We start from the raw sequence: 20,901 nt of genomic DNA, 5'->3' as shown, positions 1-20,901 counted from the left end.
GTTGCGTAGGTGGAACTTACCTGTTACCAGTGGTTAGTGGTTGTGCGCTACATTTTCTGATTGGTGCTACAGTGATTGTATGTGCTATGTTCTAAAGTGTTATTCCTACACAGTGCTAATTCTACAACGTGCTAGTGCTAAAAGTGCTTATTCCTGACAGTGGTCCATGAGGCCCTGTCCCATGTAGATAATTCCCCTGTAAATTCTGCCCGTGCCAGTGGCACATTGTAAAGTGTGTATTTATTATCTAATGTGTTTGGTATAATACAAAGGCTATTTTTATATGTAACATTGTGTGGAGTTTCTTTTGTGGTGGGCCTTGGGTGTTGTTGCTGGGTGCGCGCGCAAACGCTTTACACATTGCCTTCGGGATAAGCCTGACTGCTCGTGCCAAGCTACCAAGGGGGTGAGCAGGGGTTATCTTTGGCGTGTAACTCCCCAGCCCTGACTAGAGTGGTGGTTTCTACCTGGCTTTGGTGCAAGCCCTAGCCAACCAGAAATCCCATTTCTAACAACTAGTTTACAGATAAAACAACATTCTTATAATTTGCCATGTCATGTCAATTTGCCATTAGTCATGGAAAAATATACCACACACATGCAACTTAAGGCTTCTGCAGAGCAGCCTTTCTAATCATTAGGTATTATTTCCAAAGGGTACTTTTGACCTGGGAAAAAACAAGATGGTCGGAGAACTTACAACACTCAAGTCCAGAGAACCCATAAATTCTAACATAAAAACATAAAATAATGCCATAACATTTTGAGTTCTCTGCAAGCTAAAAAAAAACAAAAGGCCCACAGGTATGGCTTTTGCAGGCTTTGTTTTACCAGATAAATTCGAGAAGTGTGCATGATCTACTAGTGCAATGATGTCGGCATACTTCAACATATTAATCTTTCTACTGCCCTACACTAGAAGGAGCAGGCCACATTGTTGAATTATTGCGAGAGGTCTGCTAAGTAAAGTGAAAAAGTAGAGTTCCCCAAAATCACACCATTGTTTTAGCGATTTGCAGACACGGATTATCAGAATATACTTCTCCAAATACCTCTTTGGGGAAATTCATCTATGAAAGACCAAATCATAGCCCAGACTGCATGAGAGATGACTATGACTCAAGCACGATGTAAGTCCCATATATCAGGGTCTGATTTCATTAGCTCTTCAAGTTCCTATATATTTGACTGAACTAGTCTACAGTGGGAAGAGCATGAAGGACTTCGATAAGATGTGCTTCGTTCATAGGATGACAACCATCATGAGAGAGATTTACGAATATCAACTGTGTTGTGTCAGCTGGGTAGTTTGAAGCCATCCACAGATTCAATTTGGCCGAGATTTTGCCAAGATTAGTCATATTCATAGCCTTTTATATGACAATATTTCTTGCATTCACCTTAAACCTTGAATACGCAGCAGTTATGAACTCATGTGGCATAAAAGAGATTGCAAGTGGATTAAGATCTATACTTGAGTTATACATAGCGGATTTATGTAATCGGTTCCTCACACAAAGTGAAGAACTGCAGTTTTCAAACACCTGCCTTTTGTTTTCAGAGTTGATACTTTTTTGTTTGCCGATTAATTTTGTTATGCCACTGAGTTTCTTTTGACATGTTTATTTCCTCCCTTCACTCGATTCTTAGTCTTTTTAGGTGACATTTGCATGAAGCATTTACCCGACCCAACAGAAATATCATCAGGTAATGTCTGAGGATCAAAGACTGAATCTTCTTATCCACCATTAGTTTCTCTAAAGATAAGGCTGGTCCAGTGAAAATACCTGGATTCTGATTTTGTTTTTTGATTTTCAAGGGACTGTCCACCATCTTAGTAGAATGGGAGATGCATATTTATCTACTTGATTGAACTGATCAAATAGTCAAGGCTTTAAGAAAGGAGTATAGGAATTCAAGCGAGTGATCTTGCGTGGTATGCTGTTTTGCGAACATTTTCACCAGAGGCTAAAACATTCTGTATCGCATTTATGGTGGCAAATATTTCAGGTTGAGGTATAGCTGATATAGACCTTAATGGAAGCATTCATTGAAGCCAAGGGAATGCCTATGTTAGAACAAGCTTGTGATGCATAAGATAGGTTTGGATCCAAGATATTTTCAGTGTTCAGATATTCGTTCATTTCGTTATCAGATGTAAAAAATGCAAACACGGTGTAGTGAAAAAATTTAAGATTGGAAGACATTAAACATTCCCCTATTTTGGTTTTACCACTCAAACCCTCAGAATCCTCTTGAATATGGTGTGCATCTTTTCCGAGTGTGGGACCAAGATTTTGAGGTATAGAATTGCCTCTCAGAGGGGAACTATTCTAATAATCTAATAAGGTAAAAGTTGCTTTTTTTCCTTTTGGGTAGCACTTACTCACACTGAACTGGCAATATACTTAATGGTTCATACTTGGACATAGAGTGCTTTATCTCATTTGTGGGTAGAAGATCATAAACAATTACTCTGTGTTTTAATGTTCCACTATTTGATGGAGACAAGGCCATAATGGTATAGCAATTAGTTAAGTTTCCAAAGACAGACGAAGAAATTAGTTATTAGCATCTCCAAAGAGAAGATAAGCTGTAGTAAGAGGATATTAACTAACATGATTCTAGATTCAGTATAGATCACATTAATAAAAACAGTCCAGGGGAAGCGGCTGTAGTTTTCTTCTCTGAGTGTGGGGAGAATCAAATTTCATTTCACTTCCATCTTGCTGTTTTCCACAATAGGATACCATACTCCTCACCATAAAGGAGAAAGACGACTTTCCCAGCTTTGGTCAACCAAATGCATTGCATCACACCACCAATGCCTTTTCAACTGTGTTGATCTAATGGACAAGCTCCGAAACGCCACTCTGTTCTCCTTGGCACTATACACATTAGATTTCTCTGTTGAGGGAATTGATTATCCATGTACTGGTCCTTGTTGACTGGAGTCCTTCCTAAAATTCCTTCAAAACACTTCTCACTCCCAGCGTGGAGTGAACACATTTACAAGGAAGTCTGGCTGGGGGCAGGCAGAGACAGAGATTGTTCTGTACATCGAGTATCTGCATACCCTATCGATGGGAACAACTGGCAACACCTTGCAGTCGACCCCCTCAGATCCATCCTCAGATGGCTAAGGGGCACCAAGAGCGCCAAAATGTCCTTTTGTTGGTGACTCTGGCAACATAGGGGATGATCCCTGAGGTCTTGGATCAAGCGAAAGGGAGGAATGAAGGGCAGGAGAATATTGTTGCAAAGTCCAAGTAAAAACAGAGAACAATCAGAATTACAACTGCTGACAGAAGACGTCAAAGTCAGCTGGAAGACAAAGAGGAGTATGCTGTGAGTGTGCAGTGAAAGCATGAGCTTGGTGGCCACTTCTGTGATTCGTTACCATGAGCCTCTCCTCCCTCCCTCCCTCAGAAAGAATCACACAGTATGTTTTCATTTCTGGAAATCCCTGTAAAAGTCAAAACTGTGCCATTAAAAAATCTATTCTTTTCAGTTTCGATTTGGGATCTTGCACCCAGGGGACACTATCCGCCCTGGGAATTTCTAAAAACTGAAAAGCAGAGGAATCCAATGTTTTTCTACGATGGCGCAGTGGGGATGGTGAAAAGGGGGGGAGGTAATAATACAGTAAAATAAAGACGTACAGGAGCAGAGGAAGGGGGCAACAAGTGGGAAAGGTTTGCAGTGCAATGAAGGAACGGATGGGGATGGGTGAGCGTAAATATTTTACAAAACTAACGCTGTCTGTATCCAAGACCTAAAAAGGAGCTACTGGGACAATGTGCTAAACTATTTGCCAGAAATGTGGATCCTGATAACAATTTGAATGCTGAAAAACATATTTGGAAATGAAAATACAAATGATGATATCATCTTACCCAGTTTTAAATAGGAATAAAATCATTGTAGGAAACCATTGAGGCTCACACTGGTTTGGCAAGTGAGCATCATCAAAATACATCCAAAATATTTAGGAATATTATCTTTCGTAGGCTTCATCAATTTTATTTTAGTTTAAGAACATGTGGCCGTACTTTGAAATGAATGATGGGAATACGTTTGGGATTTCAGCGCTTGAAAGAGTGTGGTGAAGTGCAACCATAGTATAGGACATGTGTTATTCACATATCCAGCTTTCATTGAACAACGGTAAACATGTTAAATTAAATCAGAAAAGAACAATTGAACAAGCCAAGTAGTTTATCAATGTACTAATAAATCTGATAACTTGCTGTAAGTTTTTAAATATTTAAAATATTGTGGAAACCTTGAAATATTTCAATTGGTTCTAAATTTCTAAAGTGTTTTTTGCAAATGTTGTTCTAAGAACAAAATGAAAATGAAGTAAAATTGAAAAACTGAAACACTTACTGCATTTTTATAAAAGAAATATAGCACCATATTGGCAAGCCGCGAGTAACACCAGTGCCCATGAACAAGCAAGAGCTTCTCCAGGTAACGAAATTTTGGCACTGCAAAATCACTTGCCATTACAGCCTGAAAGAAAAAAATACAAATGACCATGGGTGACTGATTTAAGAGTTTGTTTTCAGCACGCTAATATCCTCAGGCTGAAAATGCAGGACTACTTTCCAAAACATGCTGGCTATCCCCCAGCTTCAGCTTAAAATATTTGGGGGTACATTTGAGGATTAACCAGGTTCTCACCTATGAAACATACAATTTATCTACACCTTTCAGTACGACCAGACTGTCTGAAGTTCATGGTGATCCGAAGAACATCACATTTTGTTACACAATGGAACATTAATCCCTCATGGGCCTATTTTCTGCCTCTATCCTTGCCTATGCACTTTGAAGCAACTACATGACAAAGACAACAATTTAAATAACTATTATCCATATCAGCACTGCTCACTCTAGGGTACACTGAGCATGAAACACAACCCAATTACAAAATGCGAAAGTCATTCCTATGCCAGTAAAACCATGTAACCCCTTTGGTGGAGAGCTACCCCCACCAAGGCTTGGTAAGACACAAAGTCACTTCTCAAAGATGTGGACAATGATAAAACAGATATGAGATAGCTGATCAGCCCCCTCTAATAAGAATTATTTTTCAGTCAATAAAGATAATATTTGGGTGTTTCTAGATCATCACCACAAGGTGGATGATGCGTGCCATTGCAACCAGTGTGCAGGGGATTTTGGAGAGATAGAGGGTCAGTAGACTTTCATATTGTATTTTCTTTTTATTAAAGAAGCATGTGAATTTGTTGGAATTGTTTTGACTATTCTTACTTCATGAATGGTTGATGCACCTGGGAGTCCCTATGAAAATTCAGTTTGCAGACGGTCAGTGTGCATGGCAACCCTTGCTTTATATATTTTGTGTTTTGTATGGGAGATAATTAATTATGATTCTGAAAGGGACCCATTAGGGTTTTTTTAAGAGGTGTGGAACATTTCTACTTTCAGAGGCAGTACTTAGGTTATATTGTAGGGGATTTATGATGTTTGCTGCTGTAGTCAACCATCCTGTGCCAAGCTCTTGTCCTGTAGTTGCTCTATTTTTGTTTCTGCTTTCACCACTCTGGTAGTAATTTTTGCTCCTTTTTTCCAAGCCATAGTATGGCAGATCCTAGAGCTGGAGGCTGAGAATGCAGAGCTTCCCCTCAGTGAGCTGCTGACAGACAGGGACCAGCTGATGAGGCTGAGGTTTTTTGGTTGATTGCTAGAAAGTGATTGGGGTACTCAGCACAACCACACATATCATATATTGGGAATGCCCAAAATCTCAGTTTGAGGTGCAAGGATGAAAAGGGGCCAATCACCATAAGCCCTGTATCTGAAGTCTAAGCTTCTCTCTAACACAGATATAAGATAGTGGATCAGTACTCTCTAATAAGTATTACTGTTCTGTCAATATAGATGAGATCCACTCCACAAGAAAGACCACGAGGCCATGTCTTCAATCAATATTCAATTAATTTTCATCTCATGACGGCCTTTACTAGCGGACATTTTTAAAATTGCTTGTAGCCATTAGCCTAAGAAACAGTAGAGACTTTTGACTGAAGACATTGACTCATGGATTTTCTTGTGGAATGGATACTGGGGGCCCAATTCACAAAGTTTTTACTGTGAGTAGCTGTGCATTACTCCAGTCTTAAATGTGAATTTCTCCTAAATTTTCAGCCTGATTCAGAAAGCCTTAATAAACAGTGCATTTCAAAGCAAGCTTCCCTGCTGGGAATGTTGATTTGACGAGCACTGTCAGGGGCCAGCTATTGTAATTAACTTAATGTAATTACTATTAAGGTAATTACTTAGTTCAGACCCTGACAGTGCCAGGAGGCACAGGAATTCCTTGTTCTTTTCATTCCCCAGTGCATAGACTGAGGAATTCTCATTTTGCCGGTCTTCTCACCTGCATTTCTCCCTTTGTAATACGGGGCAGACAGATGAAGAAACATGCAAATGTCTGCAGTTTCGCATCAGTTTTCTGTGGATTCGAAGAAAGGCATTCTACCCACCTCTATTTGTTAGACAGTAAATGAAAAGAGCAAAAAAACAAAGATTTCTTAAAATAAAAGAATGCATTATTTAAAAATAAAAGTTTATAAAACTAATTTATACATTAGTTTAGCAATATTTACAAAGATGTTGGATTTGACTATATTTGCAGTTGTTAATACCTCTGTATTAGATGGTGGTAGCAATGCAGGTGGGCATGGAGCCGCAGCTTCGAGCACACAACACTCCTTTAATGACCCGCAGCACTCTCTCCCCACCCCAAAACAAAATTAAAACAAGGCCTATTGGACTGGCTTTAATATGCTAATGCATTCACAAATAATTTGTGCATGTGTGTGCCTCTATTTGTTACTAAATTAAAGCCAGTCCTATTGCCTTTGGCAATGCTTGTTTTGTTTTAAGCAGCTTCAATGTGTCCCCTTATACTTGACATAGTGTGGTGTACATACATGAGTGACTCACAATTCCTAAATGAAACATTTGAAAAGCCTGTTGCAATGAACAACAAGAAAAGGGATTGTTTTCTTTTCATAATGGTTTTATTATAAAGAATGTAATGTGTGATGATTTCATGTACTTTTGAGTTGTAAATGAGTTCCTTATTCATTGCAATACAAGCCTTTCGTAGGTGGCCAAAAGTATGACAAGAGAGAGAAATACTCCTCTGGGCAGAGTCGCAGTCCACTCTGTGCATACCTTACAGGATTGTTACAGAAGGTATTGCGGACAGATGTGCTATCAAGCCAGACCTAAGCCTGTCAAGTTTCATCGCATAATGTCCACTCTGCTAGGGTAGGCTGCAGGGTGACCTGCAGGCATGGAGCTCAGCTTCAAGCCTTATTCGCCGTCTAACCCTGACCACCTTCGATCCCTTTCATGAAATACAGAACACCTGGTTCAATCCCCTTGAGAGGAAAGAAAAGTAAGACCAACTGCCATAAACATAATTCATAAACAAAAAACATACTGTCAAACTTTGGGTGGGTGGAAAACCAGCATACTATATCAGTATGGGATGATTTGTGTAGATTTTCAATGATTAGTTGCCTGCCATGTAAATGGGGGGAGGGACGGAAATGAGAAATCTGAAATGAAAAAATAAACAAGCCAAAGCCAAAACATCTGGGTTTAAGAGAGGTTGTGTTTGCATAGTGCAGCCAGTGAGAGTAGCGAATGACTGGGAGCAAAGATAATCAGTGAAAAAAAAAGTGATGATTTGTTTTACTTTACAGATGTACTAAGAAAAGCATAGTGGTGTGGTTCTTTGGCAGTGGACCAAGGAGGTGGGCAACAGTGACCGTGTGCATTTTTAAAAACACTGTATAGCTAGGTAGTGCGGCTTTAATCATCCCTTACTGCCATCTTTTCTTTTTTTCTAGTACTTTACAGATGTAAAATAGTTCCTCGTGCATTGCAATGCAATTACTCCATTGTTGCTGGAAGGATACACTCAAACAGTTAATAGAATGAGGTTTAGAAGCAATACTCAACTGGGCCGAGTCAAGATCTGATTGACAAAGTCTCAAGCCAATGGCTCAAAGAGGCTGGTCCAAATGGTTGAAGGGAGTGGACCCAACACCAGGCTATGTATATTGTATGCTTTAGATCAATTTTAAAGCGCTTCACTGTCCAGCCCAACCCACAAGGGGCCTACCAGTAATTTCCACCATTTCACAACAAGTACATAAACATAAAACACTGGAAGTAAAGTTATTTAATGTTTTGGGATCATCACGGCACAGCAAATACATGTATTATTTCAGTAATGTTATTCCTTTAATTGTATTTGAAGAATTGTTCTTAATAGGCAACAGCTAAAAGCCTCATTCTGACCTACAGGCAGCACAAGTCCTTTGTCCACTCCCACCCCACGCATACAGTTTTGAAGAAAACGAGAACCACGCTGAAGTGCAACCTATTATTTTATAACTATAAAACAGACAAAGTAATATCAATACACACAAAATATCAACAGGGATGGGTTTTGAATGGAGCACAAACAGTGCTGCTCATTGTAAAAGACATGTGAAAACTGATATTTCTAAACACGTTGAACAGTTTTTGATTAATTGAATAAAAAATGTTTGAGGCAGTAAATAGTCTTATAGCAATGGAATGTCACTATTCCGACCTACAAAAAAATCACATCCACTCCATTGACCTATCACTACATAGTAATGTATATGTAAAATGATGATTCTTAACAATACATATGCTTACTAAGAAAGTTAAGTAAACAGCAATAAAGTACATTCATTATATGCCTACCTTACAATATAATGCTAGGTCGATGTTGTGGAACTGCAATATGGTATATCGCATAGGGTGTATTGCCCCGGTTACTTACCGGCAATCTTCATTACTCAGAGTGTAGTCTTCCTTGCCACAGAAACAACAGTGAGTGGGTCTGTGGGTGAGCTGAAGCTCCCCATGTCATTTCTGTGGCAAGGAAGACTTACAAGGAGGTAATGCCAACCTACTCACAAAGCTCCCTCACTTTGCAACCACCCCATATACAATGTTTTGTAAATATGTCTCTCAGTGCTGATTGGATCTACAGGTTATCTTCACCTTTGCATGACTGTAATTATTACCCAACTTTTCTTCAGTTAAGAATCAGCATATAGGTCCCTACCAGAAGGACTGAGCCACCTTTGTGGTGAACATACTGATTCACAAAACAAAGTCAGAAATGTATCCCCATAAGAATACACCTATGTTTAGAGTAATGTTTCAACTATCATGTAATTCTGAAAGAACTTGTAACAGACTTACTTGCCCTTTCACAGGAGTAAATCTGTAACAATTTTCATGTTAACAAATGACCTGCAAAATGTTCATAAATACCACTGCTTGCAGTATCCTAACCCCAAAACGCCAACAGCCCACCACTTTGAAAAGATTTACTCACATTGCAGTGAAGCAATATTGACAAATTTTAGTGTGGGTAAATTCATGTTTATGTAAGATTTGTGTATTGTCCCTTACAAAAGTGAATTCATAGTCAAACACTGAATGTCAGGTTTTGTTGCAGATATAGGTTTGTTAACCAGGAGTAAGTAGTTTTGATACAGTCTTTGACCATATTCCTTGAAATCGAATCATCACAATGAAATGGGACACACAATTTGGGAAGTGAATCCTGGCCAAGAATAGTATCCATGCCCTTCTGTTTCCCAGACTGGGCTGCTGAAACTTTGCAGTGGCACCTTTGTTTCTGGGGTGCTAGGTCCCACTACACATTTTTTGTGTGTTCATGAGATCTTGAAGCAATTTGGAGCAAGCAAGAATGCCAAAGGTTCTGAAATGCAGGAGCTAATATAGGGTTACCGGCGGAGGTGGCATAGGTTTAATGTAAACTAGACTAAATGCGGAACAAAGAAGAGCGCCAAGGAATCAATAAGGGGTACCTGAGGCAACATGGAACTTTCCATTGTAAAACTGGTCTAGAGCAGAGTGCAGGACCTTGGCAGGACATTGGCATCTGGGGCCCTAGAGGAACCTCGCCACAATACTGACAGACCCGGCAAGAGGTGCTATTGTCACAGACGCCACGGCCCAGGCCAGAGCATTTGCTGAATCTTTTTGGCTTGTTTGGCTGATGGCAGGGTGTCGGTGGGTACAAGTGAAAAACTGCATATGTACTTGATTGGGCAAAAGATGTGGCCGTGTTCCTGCCTGATGGTACCTAGGGACCATGCTGGGAACCCAGAAGTGTGGAAGAGCCAGAAAGGAAGCTGTACAGGAATGATCGTGTGATTTGGCTACCTGTTCAAGCACACTCGTGATGTTTTGCTAGTTAGTAGCGGGATGGGCATTGTCGCAGTGTCACTTCGTATTTCCAACATGGTCAAACATAAGGCTGCCGGTGTTCATGCAGTGGTTGCTGCCCCTGCCAAAAGTACAACCATTGACTGTTTGTTAGAAGCTGCGGGCCGTGCAGTTAAGAGCGGTGGGGCCGGGGTAGGGGCCGGGTGGGGAGGTGGTGGTTGTAGATTTCGGCAGACAATGACAAATTAAATAAATAATTAATGTTCCCTCATCATCGTCTGTCTGCTTACTGCTCTTACCTGCACCAGCCGTGGATGTATGTTAGAGAGGGCAGTGGGCGCCCTGAGCTATGAAATAGCCCTTATGGAAAAAAGGCTGGCTATGGACCTAGGCTCTGTGCCCACTAATGAGTGGGCTAGTAGTAGGTTCTCTGCTCTGACACACCCTGATGCATCTTCTATTGTGTTGCCAGACCCAAGCCTGTCTTTGATAGTCGTTAACCATTAGCCCTGGATCTCCAGAATGTTTTGCTGAGTTCGGATAAGGGTCAAGTTTCTGAGTTGGGACGTAAGGCTAAGTCTGCTGCTTTTTCACCTAATTCAGGATGGTTGGAAAACAGACCCCCCAGACAAGCTCCTCCCCAACAGCCTCAGTCCTTGTGGGTTGGAATGGACAGCCTGAGGGTGGTTTTTAGCAATGCGGTCCCTTGTTCTAAAGCACATTCATTTATTACTCGCAACTGTCAGGATGATACAGTCCAATCATGAAGGCCTAGAATAAAATCTTCTCTTGGCAGGGGATCTGCACCTTCCCCTAACTGGCTATTAACCTCACTCTGGCAACATGTCCTTACGTGGTACTTCTTATAGGCACCCACAACTCCCACATGGTCTGTCTGAAACTGGTGAACATCTTACCAATGAAGTTCTGAACTGGTTGGTTAAATACAAAGGCACCGGCCGATAAGGTTGCTTGTTATGTGGCAAGCCGCATTCGTAAACCTCTTGAAAAAGAAGCTCGGAATTGCCTACGGGCGGAGTGCCCCCGCCCGTCTCTAGAGGGGAAGGTGGCCTTGACCCCGAGATTGATTCCCACATGGCCACCTTCTTGCAGAAATTCATGAAGGACCCCAAAAAGGGGATTGATCATTCATGGCGCGCAAGCCAGGATAAACTCCTGGATGCCTTGGGGCCCCTAACTAATATTCTCGACATGGCGGAGGAGGCCAAGATTTCTGGTGCACTTATTTCCCCTGAAACTCTTTCTGGGTGGGCTCAGCGAGCTATAATATTTCTAGGCAATGCAAATTGTGCCATTTCAAATCACAGACGCCACTCTCTCCTCATTAAAGTGGACCCAAAATTGGGGGATTTGGCGGATTCTGAAGCAGGTGCCGTTGCACAAGGTGGACTCTTTGGGGAACCATTTGTTAAAGAACTTGGAAAGTTTGTCAACACTTTCATGTCCTTAGATAAGGTGCAAACAACGATCAAGAGGGTGTTTCCTCGGGTTTTCCGCAGGGCCGGTCGAGGCAGGGGTCGTTTGACCGGCCGTGGTGCAAACCAGTACCAGCAGAAGGGACATGGCCCCCGACAGTATCAGGACCAAACACGGTTCGGCAATTTCTACCCATCAAGAGGACGCCGTGGCAAGGGTAGAGGATACAGAGGAGCGACTCCAACCGCAAGCCCCCGTGAATGTACTCCCTTCTTGCCCTTTAAGATTAGGGGGGCGGCTGGTGAATTTTTTCCCAACATGGGCTTCCATCACAAGGGATGCGTGGGTCCTACAAACGGTTCAGGGATTCCATTTAGAGCTATTCGGGAATCCTATACAGAGGGCGCACCCTCGTCCTCTCCAGTTTTCTCATCAGAATACTGTTCTAGTAGATCAAGAAGTAGATTCTCTTCTTTCCAAAGGGGCTATTCTACCCTCCTATCCTCATCCAACAGGTTTTATCAGCAATATTTTTCTCGTAGAAAAGGGCGATGGTGGTCAGAGACCAATATTAAACCTGAGCAAGTTCAACGAATGGGTGGTTTATCACCATTTCAAAATGGAAGGGATCCACCTTCTCAGAGATGTCCACAGGCCCCTGGATTGGATGGTCCGTTTAGACCTCAAAGATGCATATCTGGTAGTTCCGATTTTTCCACCTCATCGGAAGTTCCTTTGGTTCACCTGGAAGGGTCAGACCTACGAGTTTGCATCCCTTCCGTTCGGTCTCTCGTCGGCCCCGTGGTGCTTTACCAAGGTTCTTAAACCAGTGGTGGAGCACCTCAGGACTCGAGGAGTGTGACTGATGGTGTATTTAGACGATCTGCTCCTGATGGATTCTTGCTCCCGGAGGCTCCTTTCGCATCTTCACATGGCAGTGAATCTCTTGCAGAGCTTCGGGTTTGTGATAAACGAGAAGAAATCTCTCTTGGTTCCCACTCAATCGATAACCTTTTTAGGATTCGTGATGGACTCCATCTCCTCTACCTTAAGTATTCCGTCCAGGAAGGTGGAGAAATTCGTCACGATTTGAGACGTACTCTGTCCAAGTCGGAGGTGACGCTCAGACAGATAGCTCGAGTGGCAGGCCTCCTCTTTTCATCGATCCAGGCCATCTTCCTGAGTTCCTAGCATTACAGGGCCCTTCAACGTCTGAAAGCTTCCCACCTTCGAAGGGGTTGTCCTTACTCTAACAAAGTGTAGCTCTCCAAGGAATCTCGAGAATAACTCCATTGGTGGCTGCATCACATGGAGGCGTGGAATGGCCGAGCGATCTTCCAGTCAACACCAGATTTAGTTATAGAGTCAGATGCCAGCAGAACAGGCTGGGGTGCCAGATGCGGCACAGTTTCCACAGGAGGCTTGTGGTCACCAGAAGAGCAACGCTTACACATAAATTGCCTAGAACTTTTAGCGGGTTCCTTCACAGAGCGTTGTTGGACTAAAGATTCTATTCAATCATGTGTCCTCCTAAAGATGGACAACGTGTCTGTGGTCTGATACATCAATCACTTGGGTGGCACTCATTCAAGGGCACTGTCAAATCTGGCAGCAGCGTTTTGGCTGTATTGCCTGGACCATAAGGTCTCGGTCACTGCGGAATATTTGCCGGTCTGCGAGAACCAAGAGGCAGACTTCCAGTCTCGCAATCTCAGGGATCACCGCTTCTAGAAGCTGGACCCGGAAGTGTTTGCAACTCCGAACTCATGGTGGGGTCCTTCTTCAATAGACCTTTTTGACTCAAATTGGGCCATCAAATTCCTCGCTTCTTCAGTTTGAGGCCGGACCCACTGGCATTGGCCACGGATGCGTTCCTTCAAGATTGGAGTCTGGAGAAAGGTTATGCGTTTCCCCCGTTTGCGATGATCACAACGGTGACAGTGCAAGTCAGGAGGCAACAGGCGGAGGTAGTTCTGGTCACCCCTCTCTGGATGTCTCAAGTATGGGTTCCAGTTCTTCTGGAACTTTCCTGGGATTCTCCAATCCTACTCCCCCAGTTTCCGACTCTTCTCAAGAGTCCAGACCAGATTCCTCTACTTCAAGAGAACTCACTATGGCTCATGTCGTGGCGGATCACCGGAAACGTGGGGAAATCCCAGGACTTTTGGAATCGGCTGAGGTACTCATGTCTAGAGCATGGGCAGATAGTACGGTCAAGAGGTACAAATCCGCTTGGAGCAGATGGTCCGGTTGGTGTCTGCGAAGTGATCTCAATCCCTTGGACTCAGATGTAGTCCATATCCTTAATTTTTTGGTTCATCTGGCTCGGAAAGGCTTGGCCTATACATCTAGCAATACTTTCCGATTGGCCATTTCGGCCGGCCACGTCTCGGTCAATGATACAGCGTTGGGCAAACATCCTTTAGCCTGCAGACTACTTCGCAGTATCAGACTCTCTCTTCCTCCAGAACCTCACTATTCATCCCTTTGGGATGTCAACCAGGTCCTTAATCTTTTCCTCTCTTGGCAACCTAACCGTTTTTTCTCCAGGAAGGAGTTGTCAGCCAAGCTGGCGATGTTGCTGTGTCTCATTTCCTGTCGCTGTGTCTCTGTTGTGAGAGCATTGGATATCACAGGCAGAATTATTTTCTCCAACTGGTGTCACCTTTACTTTGCATAGGAGGACTAAATGCCACACTAGAGTTATCTCTTATCCACAGTTTCCAGAGGCTCCAAAACTATGTGTAGGGCGATGCCTTTAAGGCGTACGAGGAGATGACGGAGGAGCTCTGTGCACCCAGACAACGTCAACTTCTCATTGCTCTCCGTAGGTTATTTAAGGCGGTCTCTTCTCCCACTATTGCTCGGTGGGTTAGATGGGTAATGAAGGAGGCTGGGATAGATCTCAGGATTTTGGGAGCACACTCGGCTAGAGGTGCGATGGCTTCTAAAGCTTTCGGTTTGGGCGCCCGTTTGGAAGATATCCTAAAAGCAGCGGATTAGTCTTCGGACTCCACCTTTAAAAGGTTTTATTTCAAACCAGTGCTTAACATGGCACATTTGGTGGTCAACAAGCTTTAAACTAGCATAATTCTCGCCTCCAGTCCTGACATAGAATGAAAAATTTCCTAGCTATCATAACGGAAAGTTTCAATTCTATTAAGGACTCAGAGGCGAGGATTATCCCACCCTTGGATTCCTTCCAGGAGATCACCCTCCCTGTATTGGAGTAAGTAGTTCTTGCATATAACCTGGTATTTGGTTGTTTCTGTAGTTTACAGTATATGTCTAATCTGTGACGGCTATCTTCCCACAGGTGTTTTCATTAGTGGAAGATCCTTGATTCTGACAATTGTCCTTATTGTTGCAGATTCTGATGCTAACAAGCAGGATACATGATGATCTTTTGGCAGACTCCACGCTTCGAAAGAGAAAAAGGAGACGAGGAGAAAGGACTGTATGGGACTATCTTTATGTTGATTGGTTATCAGTGATGTTCTCATTGGTTGTTTGAACCACATTTTTTTCCCGATGTACCATGGGAAGGAATATGCCACTTACAAGTATGCATCTGTTCTTGGCATGTAGAGCTACAGAGCCACGCACTTAGGATAGTAGATCACCATCTGGTGTTGGGCTCGGATGCTTGCAGGTTGTTGTTGTCTTCGGAAGAAGTCTTTGGTCACGAGATAGGTGACTCCTCCCTTGGACGACAGTGCGCATGGGCATCAACTCCATCGTTAGATTGTTTTTCGCCATAATGGGAAATGATAGAGTTTGTAGAAAAGAGAGAGATGTCCATGTGTGATGTCTAAGTAAGACAATGCTGGAACAGATACAGGTCCCGGGGAGGTGGGTGGGCGTGTGTGGCTCTGCAGCTCTACATGCCAAGAACAGATGCATACCGGTAAGTAGCATATTCCGTTCGAGGCATATGAGCTGCAGATCACACACTTAGGATAGACTATATAGCAGTATCTCCTCTAGCGGTGGTCACCTGTATCGGTTGCAGCAGTTTGAAATAATGTTTTAAGGACCGCCTGACCCACAGAAGCTTGTTGCTTTGCTTGCACGTCAACACAATAGTGTTTAGTGAAGGTGTGTGTTGTAGACCATGTGGCTGCCTTACAAATATCTTCTAAGGGAATGTTTCCTAAGAATGCCATGGAAGCCCCTATTTTGCGTGTGGAATGCGCTATAGGGGGAACCGTTAGTGTGCGTTTAGCCTTGTGGTAGCATATTTGGATACATTTAACTATCCACCTAGCTATCCCAGATTTGGAAATGGGGTTGCCTTTATGTGGTGGAGAGAAAGCAACAAACAATTGTTTTGTTTTGCGGAATGATTTTGTTCTGTCAATGTAGTAAAGAAGGGCTCTTGTAACGTTTAAGGTATGAAGGGCTCTTTCAGCTACCGAGTCTGGATTTGGGAAGAACACTGGTAACTCTACTGATTGGTTAAGATGGGACGGAGATATGACTTTTGGAAGGAATTTTGGATTTGTTCTAAGAACCACTTTGTTACGGTGTAATTGTAAGAATGGTTCTTGTATGGTTAAAGCCTGGATCTCACTTACCCTTCTGAGGGATGTGATAGCGATAAGGAAAGCCACTTTCCATGTTAGGAACTGTAGTTCGCATTTATGCAGAGGTTCAAATGGGGTCCCATGAGCCTTGTAAGAACAATGTTTAGATTCCACACTGGAGAGGATGGTAATCTGGGAGGAATAATCCTTTTTAGTCCTTCCATGAAGGCTTTGATCGCAGGTACTCTAAAGAGTGACAAGTGTTGTCTATTTTGTAAGTAGGCTGCTAATGCTGCTAGGTGGAGACGTATGGATGAGTATGCCAAATTACATCTTTGCAAGTGCAGTAAGTAGCAAATGATGTCCTGGATGGATGCATCCAGTGGGTTTATATAATTGTTAGTGCAGTAAATGGCAAATCTTTTCCATTTTGCAGCATAGCAGGCTCTAGTGGTAGGTCTTTTGGCCTCTCTTATAATATTCATGTAGTCTGGTGGCAGGTTGAGTTAACCGAACTCTAGGACTTCAGGAGCCAGATCGCCAGGTTCAGTTGACCTGGATCTGGGTGTCTGATTTCTCCATGGTTCTGGGTTAATAAGGACGGGGAGAGATGCAGTTTTTGGTGTGGAACTAGTGAGAGTTCCAGTAGTGTTGGGAACCACGGCTGGCGTGCCCATGTGGGAGCTACTAGGATCAGTTTGAGATGACTGTTGCCTGAGCTTGCGTACCACTAATGGAATGAGTGGGAGAGGCGGAAAAGCGTACGCAAATCTGCCTGCCCAGTTCATCCATATCGCATTGCCCTTTGACTCCGGGTGGGGAATCCTGGCGGCGAAGGTTGGGCATTTTGCGTTTTCGTGTGTGGCGAACAGATCTATGTCTGGTTGGCCCCATTGTTGGAAAAAGGGCAGTAGGACTTGGGGATGTAGTTTCCATTCGTGGATCTGTTGAGTTTGTCGACTTAACAGATCGGCAATTTTATTGTGAACCCCTGGAAGGTGTTCTTCAAGTAGGTATATTTTCTGGGGAATGGCCCATCTCCAAATGTTCTGTGCGAGCTGGGACAGCTGGAGAGAATGTGTGCCTCCTTGTTTCTGTATGTAATACATGGCTGTCATGTTGTCTGTCTGGATGAGGACAGTTTTGTTCTGGAGATGTAGTTGGAATGATTTTAGTGCTAGGAACACTGCTAGCAGTTCCAGGTAATTGATATGGAGCACTTTCTGTTGAGTGGTCCATTTGCCCTGAGTGGTGTGGCCGAGGAGATGGGCTCCGCATCCTGTGAGCGATGCATCCGTTGTCAGCACTATCTGTGGAAGAGGCTCTAGGAACGGCCGCCCTTTGGAGAGGTTTGTTATGTTCCACCATTTCAGAGGGCGATGTGTGCGGCTGTCCACCAACACCAGATCTGTAAGTTGTCCGTGAGCCTGGTTCCACTGACGTGCTAGACATTATAGCAAGGGACGCATTTGAAGTCTTGCATAAGGCACAATGAAGATGCATGACGCCATCATGCCTATGAGTTGCATGAACACTCTTGCTGGAAGAGAGTGTTGGATTTGGAATTTTGTGATAAGAGCTTGTATATTGGCTATCCTGGCTGGGCTGGGATATGCTAGGGCTGTGGAGGTGTTTATGGTGGCTCCTAGATACTGATATATGTGAGAGGGTTGGAGATGAGATTTGGGATAGTTTATTGTGAATCCCAAGTTGTGTAAGATTTGGATGGTTTGGTGAGTGTGTAGAACACATTTGTTGAATGACTTGGCTTTTATTAGCCAGTCGTCTACATACGGGAAGACATGAATTTGATGCCTTCTGAGATATGCTGCTACTACTGCCAGGCATTTTGTGAATACTCTGGGTGCGGTTGTTACCCCGAAAGGAAGGACTGTAAACTGGTAGTGTTAACCGTCCACCACAAACCTTAAATACTTCCTGTGGGCAGGATGTATGGGAATGTGGAAGTAGGCGTCCTTGAGATCTAGAGTGGCAAGGAAATCGCCTTGTTGCAGTAGTGGGAGCACTTGTTGAAGAGTGATCATATGGAAATGATCTGAGTTGATATACAGATTTAGGGGTCTGAGGTCGACTATTGGTCTTAGATTCCCGTCCTTTTGGGGGATTAGGAAGTAGAGTGAGTATACCCCTGTACCCTGATGTTCTAAGGGAACTGGTTCTATTGCGTGTTTTTGAAGCAATGAGAGAACCTCTTGTTTGAGGAGCGTAAGATGGTCTGGTGACATGGAACGCTGTTTGGGTGGTATGTGGGGGGGGGGGGGGTAGTTGTGAGTTCCAGGCAATAAGCATACTGGATAATTTGTCTTACCCACTTGTCTGTTGTGATGGAGTTCCAGACAGGTAGAAACTGTTTTAGTCTTCCCCCGACTGGAGTGGAGTGGTCTGGGGGGAGTGGGGGAAAGTCACTGTTTTGTGGCAGGGGAGGTACGAGTGTTGTTATTACCTCGACCCTTGTTGTTGTTTCCTCTGTATCCGCCTCTAAAATATCCTCTACTGGGGGATGTTTGCGTAGCGGTTTTGAATGTAGAGGAGGTGTCCGCTCCCATATTTTTGGAGGCTCCTCTATAGAAGGAGCGCCGAAAGGAGCCACGTGGTTGGGAGACTGTAATGCTCCCATGGACTTAGCAGTCTCTGTGTCCTTTTTCATTTTTTCAAGGGCAGTGTCTACTGCTGGCCCAAAGAGCTGTTCCTGATTGAATGGATGACTAAGTATGGTAGTTTGTACCTCTGACTTAAAGCCTGAAATGCGTAGCCAGGCATGTCGTCGAAGGAGCACACTTGTGTTAATAGCTCTAGAGGCGGTGTCTGCGGCGTCAAGCACACATTTAATTGCTGCATTTGAAATAAGTTTTCCCTCCTGGATAAGGTCATTTGCCTAGGTTTTATATTGGTCTGGCAGATGTTGTAAGAGAGTCTCTAATTAATCGTAGTGGGCCCTGTCATAGCGTGCTAGTAGGGCTTGGGTGTTGGCAATACGCCAATGATTAGCGGCTTGTGCTACTACTCTTTTGCCAGAGGCTTCTAACAATTTGGATTCTTTGTCTGGGGGTGGTGTATCTCCTGAGGTTTGGGAGTTGGCGTGTTTCCTAGCATTGGAAACGACCAAAGAATCCAAAGGGAGTTGCCCTTTGATGTAATTAGGATCTTCAGGGGCAGGCCTATATTTCTTTTCTATCCTTGGGTTGAGAACCCTGGCCCAAACGGGGTCTTTAAATACTTCGGGGGCATGTTTTATGACTCCTTTAATCATGGGCAGAATTTGTACCGGATTTTGAGATTGTTCGAAAGTGTCTAATAGGAAGTCTTCCTCTGGTGCGTCTGAGTGCATTGTGACGGCGTGGTAAAGTGCCGTTCTATTTACTAATTGGCCAAACCCCAGGTGATCGTCAGGAGGCGATGGTTTTGAGGGGTATGGCTGAGGGTCAGGCATGTCTGGTAGAGGGAATGCCCAATCATCCAGTGGTGAGGTGTCTGGATCCGTGAACGGATCATTAGGGTCACCCCCACCCCCTAGGTCATCATCATCCTGTGGAGGTGGTGTATGTGATGGAGAGGGTATAGGTAAGGGTGGTGTAGGCAGAGGGGGTGGGATCAGAGGCAGTATAGGAGAGAAAGGAGGCATAGGGGATGTTGCAGAGTCCTTCCTTTTTACAGGAACTGGGGCAGGTGGTGTGTCCAGTGTCCGTTTTTTACAGGGCACCGCAGTGACATGTCCAGTCTTGGGATTGATATAAATCTTTTTCTGCCTTGGGTCGATGGGATCTGGATGAAAATGTTCTTGTTCTTCAGGAACAGTCTTTGGTACCGATTTTTTCAGTTCCGATCGAGGTTTTGGTTGATCGGTGGATTGTTTGGCTTTAGGAGGCGTATGAGAGTCCTTAGCCGTTGGTTTCGGTACCGATGATGGTTTCAGTGCCGAAGGTGTATCTGTAGGATTGGGAACCTTTGGTGCCGGTTTATCTATTGGCCTTGGTGTTTTCGGGGCCGAAGGCGTTGGAGCCGATTTCGGTGCCGAGTGGTCTTTTGTCCCAGGAGTGATGGGGTCGTCTGAGTCGTCTGCTGCAGAAATTATTTGTAGATCTTCGGAACTTCTTCCGGGACATCGAGGCCTTCATCAAAGATGTCCTCTGGTTCCGGGCCTGTTCTCTGTGCCATGATGTGTCGTCGAGCCCTTCGATCTCGAATGGTCTTTTTGGATTGAAAGGATGCGCAGGCTGGACAGCTGGACTCGTCGTGTTCAGGTGATAGGCACAGGTTGCAGACTTTGTGGTGGTCACTGTGCGGAAATTTTGCTCCACACTGGGGGCATTTTTTGAAAGGCGTCCTTTCCATGAGCCGTAGGCCTCACGGCGTGGATAGGCCTAGCGGCCCGCGTCGACATCCGGAATCGAGCCGATGAAATCGATGTCGAGAATGAAGGTGCTTTGATGTTTTGTGTGAAGTTTTGCGCTTCGAAAAGCTTGGAATTGATATTTCCAACTGGAGCGGAAAAGTTGCATCCGAACCCAATGGCGGAAAAAAACAATCTAACGATGGAGTTGATGCCCATGCGCACTGTCGTCCAAGGGAGGAGTCACCTATCTCGTGACCAAAGACTTCTTCCGAAGACAACAACAACCTGCAAGCATCC

General features: G+C 43.9%; 1 protein-coding gene across 1 annotated transcript in view; it reads right to left on the bottom strand.

The window, feature by feature from the left end:
• The window catches only part of ATP10A (ATPase phospholipid transporting 10A (putative)), an 831,750-nt gene that overhangs the window by 31,216 nt on the left and 779,633 nt on the right, over window positions 1-20,901 (bottom strand). Inside the window, exon 16 of the mRNA XM_085622881.1 lies at window positions 4,390-4,515. Within this exon, the coding sequence (XP_085479007.1) occupies window positions 4,390-4,515 (126 nt within the window). The remainder of the gene's footprint in view (window positions 1-4,389; window positions 4,516-20,901) is intronic.

Source organism: Triturus cristatus, chromosome 8 (genome assembly GCF_964204655.1).
Source record: "Triturus cristatus chromosome 8, aTriCri1.1, whole genome shotgun sequence".
Lineage (NCBI taxonomy): Eukaryota > Metazoa > Chordata > Amphibia > Caudata > Salamandridae > Triturus > Triturus cristatus.
This window is presented reverse-complemented; position numbering and strand designations above follow the sequence as displayed.